Source organism: Chanos chanos, chromosome 6 (assembly GCF_902362185.1).
Source record: "Chanos chanos chromosome 6, fChaCha1.1, whole genome shotgun sequence".
NCBI lineage: Eukaryota > Metazoa > Chordata > Actinopteri > Gonorynchiformes > Chanidae > Chanos > Chanos chanos.
In genome coordinates this window covers 49,842,058-49,849,557 of record NC_044500.1, presented here as the reverse complement: position 1 = coordinate 49,849,557, position 7,500 = coordinate 49,842,058, and the positions used below count along the sequence as shown (strand labels likewise).

Sequence of the window (7,500 nt, the reverse complement as noted above, 5' to 3'; positions counted from 1 at the left end):
TGTGTATGAGTGAGTGAGAGTGTGTGTGTGTGTGTTAGGGATGTCCCGATCAAGTTTTTTTGCCCCCGATCCCGCTCCGAGTCATTTAATATTTAGTATCTGCCGATCCGATACTTGTATTTTTCTAGGTAATACAGTTGCACAGCGCACCTTTCAAGTACATTAAAGTTATTAAAACCAATTCAAAGTATATGCTTGACAACTGAAAAGCAAATGCATTAAGAAAAGAACGGCCTGCAGCCAAGCCGTTCCTTTTTATTATTATTATTACTATTTTTTTTTTTTTTTAATTTTACAAAATAACAAAGTAAACCTTGTAAAGCTCCGGTAGAGCAGTGTCTGAAATGTAGTGTCGAGAGGGTAAGGCCGCCTGTAGGAGTTATAGCAGGAAATATACGTAAGTGTTCAATTTTATTTAATCTTACAATAATTCGTGGTTAAATTGTCTAACTGTCAGTTACGTTGATACGTTGAAAGCCTCTTTTTGTTATGGTATCGTTATCAATCCCTAGCGTTAGTTAAGCGAATGTATTGCTCTGTGGTCGTTAGTTTAGGCTAACTACATTACATGCCGCCAAAGCGTAAGTGTTTCAATTTTGAAATTATACATTGGTTGTTATTAGTGGCCGTGAGGATTACGATGTCGTCGTATGCTGACCTAAAAAAACGTTCGAATTTTAAAGTTAAAAGAAAACCCGTTCGCCTAGAACGTTCGCCTCAATTTGCCGAATTTTAACGACCTCTGCATTCACATGGGCTGGTCATCCAAAGCGATTAATTCAGTTCAGTTACCCTCTTGGTAATCTTTTCGGCCTTGTCGCTGTCTCGAGGAAATTTCTGTCTCCTTTTAAAAGTATATCCTCCAGCGTGTGTTGCTTCAGAGCAGCCTTTGCCTGCGTTACCTGAGTCAACTCACTGTGTTCCACTGAGTGTTTATTTTTTAGGTGCCGTATCAAAGTGGTAGTAGCCTATTGAACGTAGCTCCTACCGCCTGGCGAAATGCTCGCATTGCAAACATTACAAGTGGCTGTTGGACTGCTTTCGTTTCCCAATTTAGAAGATATCCACACTGCAGACAAATAGCCGCGTCCTGTCACAAATTATGCTCTCCGTTTACGGCACCTGTGTGTCAACTGACGTAAACAAAGGATCGGGTTTAGGTTCGGGCTCAGTAAAGCCGATACCAATCAGTTAAAAAATGCCTTGATCGGCCTTGATACCGATCGGATCGGGATTTCCCGTGTGTGTGTGTGTGTGTGTGTGTGCGTGCGCAGCGAACAGGACAGGGAGAACAGACTAATGTGTTTTAATTACTTAATCTTAGCCTGAGAATTTTTTGACCTTATGAATCATCTCCTTGGTTCCTTATTGGCTACCCAATCAACTCATCAACTCCTTGGTTCCTTATGTGTCTCATTGCATGATATGAGTTCCTTCCTCCCAGCTGTTCTGGTTCATTAACAGATCCTCCTCTTGTTTCATGGTGTTCAGCAGGTATTTTATGCCTGCTTTCACACCTGTTTTTACACCTGCCCCAAATGCATACCCTGCCACGCCCACCGTCCCGCCAGTAACAGCCATAAGGGCATCGGTGCCCAGGTCGAGGGCGCTGAGGATGGCGCGTTCCTTGGCTGTTTCTGAGCAGTTGACAGACGCGTAGTAGACCGCTGTGCCCAGGTTATAGAGCGTTGAAATGGCTGGGATCCACTCGACAACGGTATAAACACGCTCTTCCTCTTTATTCACACAATCACGCCTAGACCACCCATCCCGACGCCAGCGGAGGCCACGCACCCCCCCACACTGCTGCACCCAGCTCTCTGATTGGCCCGTGGAGGACAGGGAGGGGATGATGCGACTGCCCTGCCTTAGAATGACGTGATAGTGCCCAGGTGAGACGCCCCTTTGGGCTACACCTGCGCACTTCAGACCCAGGCTCCTACAGGCCTGCAGAGCCTCCTTAAAGGAACCCACACCTCCTGGGGCCACCTCCCCAAGGAGCTCCACCCCACTGATTCGCAGCCAACCACGGCACCGCCTGCCAGCTGCCCCGGGCCACCTCGCCCCAGTATGTGCCAGCTGCTGGATATTAAACAGAAGAGCCTGGAGGTGGCGCTGTGGAGCCACCTCCACAACAGCAGAGGAGGGGTTAGATACAGAGGGGTTAAGGGAGGAGACATGTGGATAGGAGCTGCTTGTCGAGCGGTCGGGAGAGGATGTGTAGGGGGCCGAGGAATCCGCTGAAGATGTGTTTTGTGAGGAGCTGTTGGAACGGGATGAGTGAGATGAGGACGTGTGGGTGACATGTGTTTGTCTGTTTTTGCTGTTTAACTGAATCAGCTCCAGAAGGTCCTGTAACAGATCCTCTGTGTCTGTCTGACCCAGGAGTGTGTAGAGTCTCAATATGAGCGTCTGAGCTTCAGACACACACCCCGCAGACACCAAAACCGGCACCAGAACCAACCCCAGAAGTTCTTCAGAGAATAGAGCTCCTCTCGACTGTAGGTCAGTCAAACCTGCTCCGGACAGCATCCCCTCACACCCTACGTCACCGTGGAGACGAACCTCGCCCTGCAGAGAGGAGAAGAGATTGGAGATGTTGAGTTGGGCAGAGTTGAGCAGGTTTTTGGAGATGTTGAGTTGGGCAGAGCTGGGCAGGTTTTTGGAGATGTTGAGTTGGGCAGAGCTGGGCAGGTTTTTGGAGATGTTGAGTTGGGCAGAGCTGGGCAGGTTTTTGGAGATGTTGAGTTGGGCAGAGCTGGGCAGGTTTTTGGAGATGTTGAGTTGGGCAGAGCTGGGCAGGTTTTTGGAGATGATGTGTTGGGCAGAGCTGGGCAGGTTTTTGGAGATGTTGAGTTGGGCAGAGCTGGGCAGGTTTTTGGAGATGTTGAGTTGGGCAGAGCTGGGCAGGTTATCTTTGGGCACTGCCCATGAAGGATCTCCTGACTCTGACACAGCGGTAATTCCTTCTGTGAATTTGGAAGTTTCTGGAGGCCGGTTGTTCCGTGCGCTGAGCGGTGGCGGACCTCTGCCAAGTGCCGTTTCCATCAGCAGAATGTGGACGAGGAGAAGCCATCGGAAACTGGGGCCCCACATGTTCACAATAACGGAGAAAGGTGGAGAAAACAGGTCTGGGAGAGACAGAGAGAGAGAGTGTGAGAGAGCGTTTCTATGTGTATATCTGGGTGTGTATGTGTGTGTGTGTGAGAGAGAGAGAAAAATGAGAAAGAGAGAGGTGTGGGCGAGAGAGGAGAGGGAGAGAGAAACAGCAAACATACAGCTAAATAAATATGTAAGATCATGTGTGTGCTGCATACAGCTATGTAAATACAAACACATCCTTTAGTGTGTGTATGGGTGTCTGTCCATGTGTCCATAAAAACATTTACAGCTGCAATAATGTCACAGGAGGGTGTCCTAGCGTGTATGTGTGTGCGTGTGTTGGTGTGTGTATGTGTGTGCGTGTGTGTTGGTGTGTGTATGTGTGTGTGTGTGTGCTTTAAAGGCAGCTGTGCAGGGCTGATGGGAACAGTGGTGATGTGTTCCAGTAATGTGGAATAAGCAGTCATGAGAACCGAGGTTCCTCACTGGCAGGCAGAGGAAGGGCAGAGATGTGTTTAGAGATATGCTATACCAACACTCCTGGTGCCTCAGTCCAGTTCAATTCAGTTCAATTCAATATGGTTTGGTTCAGTTCAGCTAAGCCTCTCTGTGGTAAAACTCAGAGGCTGTGTTTTGTGAATGTGATTCTCCAGAGAGCAATGGCAATTTCTTTAGTACAGAGACCAATCAGTGCAACCCCTCCTCCACACACACACGTGCGCACACATACACACACACACACACATACATACTGTACATACACACACACATACATACACGCATGCACACACACGCATGCACTTGCGCACACGTACACATACATACATACTGTACACACACACACATACATGCATGCACATATACATACATACTGTACACACACAAACACACACACACAGTGATTGAAAGTAACAAAGTAAATGTAATCCGTTACTGTACTTAAAAACCTCTTTCAAGTATCTGTACTTTATTAAAGTATTTCCATTTAGGGGGAATTGGCTTTGACCTGTTGCACCTATTAGATGTAGCTAGCTATTACAAGAACAGTGCAACTACAATGTAGCCATTTTTATCCTAACATTTCTCCACTGGGTAATCTAGTGTTAGCTTGCAGCAGTGAAATCTTTCATTGTGTATGCAGTTAAAATAAATCCGTCATTACCATGATTATGTCATGTGCATGGCTAATTAATAAGCTAAGTAGCTGGTAACTCTAGAGTAGCGAAGCATCACTATGCCGCAACACAACACAATAATAGCAATGCAGCTTCAGCCAGTAACCACTTGAAGTCTTATTCATTTCCATTAGCTCGCTAGCTGTTTCACCTTTGTTTGTAGTGTTCAAAGCTTTTCAGCTAAACGCTCTCATATTGTGAAATGGTAAGCGTTCAATGTTAACATGCAGCGGATGATGCTAAAACAGTTGGCAGGCTTTCTTTACTATCTGTCGTTGCAGACTGAAGTTACCTTCTCTGTCCAAGTGGCAATATGAGATTGTTTGTTTGTAGAAGGCCTACATTGTCCTAGCTGCAAAAGGTCATTTAGCCACTAACAGGGCAGGGTAGGTATTTTTAATAATGGAAGTATTTAAAGAGGCACTCCACTCATTTTTAGCTTGTTGGAACCATTTTAAAAGGATATCTAACTCAAATGATTATATCATGACATTCATATCAAGTTGTTAAGTGGTTAGTTTCAAATGCACTTTGGAAATCCATGGGGCGGTTCTGTTCTTTTAAAGTTCTAATCTGGAGAAATGGTGATCAGTGTGATTGCAAAAAGTTTGAATTGATTTTTCAAACGCTTTGTGTTGTGCTGCTTTTTGTACCCCCAATAACATGGGTTTTCTGCATGTCAATGCCAGAAGTTTTCTGCCCAGAATGGATCAGCTCAGAGTATGGCTTGAAAGCTCAAAACCAGAGATTGTAGTAGGCTAGTTTGTTTTCGAAACATGGTTACATAAGTCTGTCTCCTACACTGACTTAAACCTATCTGGTTACATTCTCTTTCAGCAAGATCGACTGTCCCGGGGTGGAGGAGTGGGAGTTTTTGCTAAAGATCATCTTCAGTGCTGTTACCTTAGCTGAGTTTATTCCTAAACAATTTGGTTTCTTAGTTCTTAACATCAAGTTATCCAAGATTTTCTCACTAAGACTGACACTGAATGCTATGGCCCTCCTTTAGCGGCTGTCTGTACCCTAATGGCCTTAAGTAATGCACCTTTTAGAAAATCTAAGCCAACGAGTTTACACGCTGCACCTTCTCTAAGGGTGTAGAGCATAGACTTAGACCTCCATCTCTCTCAACCCCTCCATGTGTCCCTAGGCATTCCCCAGGGCTCAATACTTGGTCCAACTCTCTTTTCCATATTCATTATTGACATTCCTTGTGTTGTTAATAACTCGCATATTCATTTATATGCTGAAGATACAATCTTGTATGCCACTCATCCATCTCCCGATCCAGTGATAAAATCACTTCAGGACAGATTTCTTGAAATACAGCAGGATTTTACTAACCTCAGTCTACCATTAAACGCTGACAAGACTAAAGTTATGTGATTTGGTCAGAAGGCCACTGTGTCCCCTTCCACCTTGGCCATTACTACCACAGATGGAACCATCCTAGAACAGGTTAGGGTTTATGAATACCAAGGAATCTGGCTAGATAGTGCATTGTCCTTTCGCACCATGCCACTATGTTGCACTCAAAGGTTAAGGCAAAACTTGGTTTTCTATGTAGAAATCGTTCCTCCTTTACATCTGCTGCCAAACGCTTGATTGTTCAAATGACCGTTCTTCCCTTATTTGATTATGGGGATACAATCTATAGACTGGCATGCGAAGGAACACTTCAAAGGCTTCACGCAATCTGTCACTCTGCTTGACACAATCTATCACACTGCTATTCGATTTGCTACGAATGCCCTCTTCAAAACACACCACTGTCATCTGTACTCTCTGGTCAAATGGCCCTCTCTGCATTCTCGTCGTAACATCCACTGTTCATGCTTATTTATAAAACTCAATTCTTGGATACACATCCCCTTACTTAAGTCAGTTACTGCCGCCAGTATTCGTGGCCAAGTATAATACACGGTCTTCCCTCGACATCAGAGTAAAGGCCCCTAAATCCAACTCACCCTCTGGCCTTTGGTCATTCCGGTCTGCTGCTGCTAAGAACTGGAACCTGTTAGAAAGAACACTGCTTTTACGGTCCTACTTATCGCCACTATTACTGATACCTGATACCTAACCCTAACCCTGTAAATGTTTTATATTTGTTTGATTAGTCACTCTTCTTTGTTGTTGTTGTTTTTTTACTTTTTAACTTTTTACTTTTATATATATATATATATACACACACACACACACACACGCACACATATATATATATATATATATATACGTGTGTGTGTGTGTGTGTGTATATATATATATATATATATATATGTGTATACACACACACACGTATGGGTTTTTTTCTCTTTTCTTTCTCCCCTGCCCCCTACATGTGTCTTTTGGCATTTACCAAGCTGTCATTGTAAATAAGAAATTGTTCTTAATGTCTTGTCTGGTAAAATAAAGGTTAAATAAAACAAATAATATAAAGAACCAACTCAAGTTGAACAAAAGATTCTGCAGTTCTGCTGAGATCATGAGTTCCATACCATAATAGTAGTTGTGTTGTGGAGAAATCTCGATTTGCTCCAAGAATCCCCTAAAACTCACTTATCATGTACACATGCATGCAGACACACCTGCACACAAACACACACCCATACACATTCACACACATATACCTACACACAGACACACCTGCACGCGCACACACACCCGTACACATTCACACACATAGACACATACCTGCGCACAGCACAGACACACCTGTGCACACACACACCCCCATACACACACTCAAATGTGGGATGGTAAAGAGCTTTTTTGTGTGTCATCCCAGTGTGTAGTGAATTTCTTTCCTGTGCCAGGGAAAAAAACTGTTGGACATTTGATGGCTTGTTACTCAGCACAGAGGAACTGTCCCTGTCAGAGGGTTAACATGGACTCATACTATTTTAGAATTTGATAGTGCCTTTAGGTTTTGTTTTTGTTGTTGTTGTTGTTTTGTCTTTGTTTTTTTTACTAGAACAATATCTGTACCTTAATTTTCACTTACACACGTACACACACATTTAAGTCAACAAACATGATCAAGTTTTAACTTGTGACTATGTCAAGTTTAAAATAAATCTGAAAAGGAAAGTTTGCCTGTTCTCAAATCCTTTTACTCTTCTTGCTTAATGTAGATTAAGCAAGAAGAGGGAATCTGTCTAATTACAAAAATAATAATATAACATTAGAGCCATAATTTTACTGGAGTAATATTTTACTAAGGGTA

General features: G+C 43.7%; 1 protein-coding gene across 2 annotated transcripts in view; it reads right to left on the bottom strand.

The window, feature by feature from the left end:
- Positions 1 to 277: 277 nt before the first annotated feature.
- The window catches only part of apof (apolipoprotein F), an 8,624-nt gene continuing 1,401 nt past the window's right edge, over positions 278 to 7,500 (bottom strand). The window contains exons 1-3 of one of the 2 annotated variants that reach the window (XM_030778700.1): positions 6,773 to 6,818; positions 6,245 to 6,291; positions 278 to 3,131 (exon numbers count right to left, since the gene is read on the bottom strand). In XM_030778700.1, coding sequence (XP_030634560.1) covers positions 1,414 to 3,096 — 1,683 coding nt within the window. In that variant the 5' untranslated portion in view covers positions 3,097 to 3,131; positions 6,245 to 6,291; positions 6,773 to 6,818 and the 3' untranslated portion in view covers positions 278 to 1,413. Of the gene's footprint in view, positions 3,132 to 6,244; positions 6,292 to 6,772; positions 6,819 to 7,500 lie in introns of those variants that run through there. The other variant, XM_030778699.1, reaches the window with a different exon arrangement.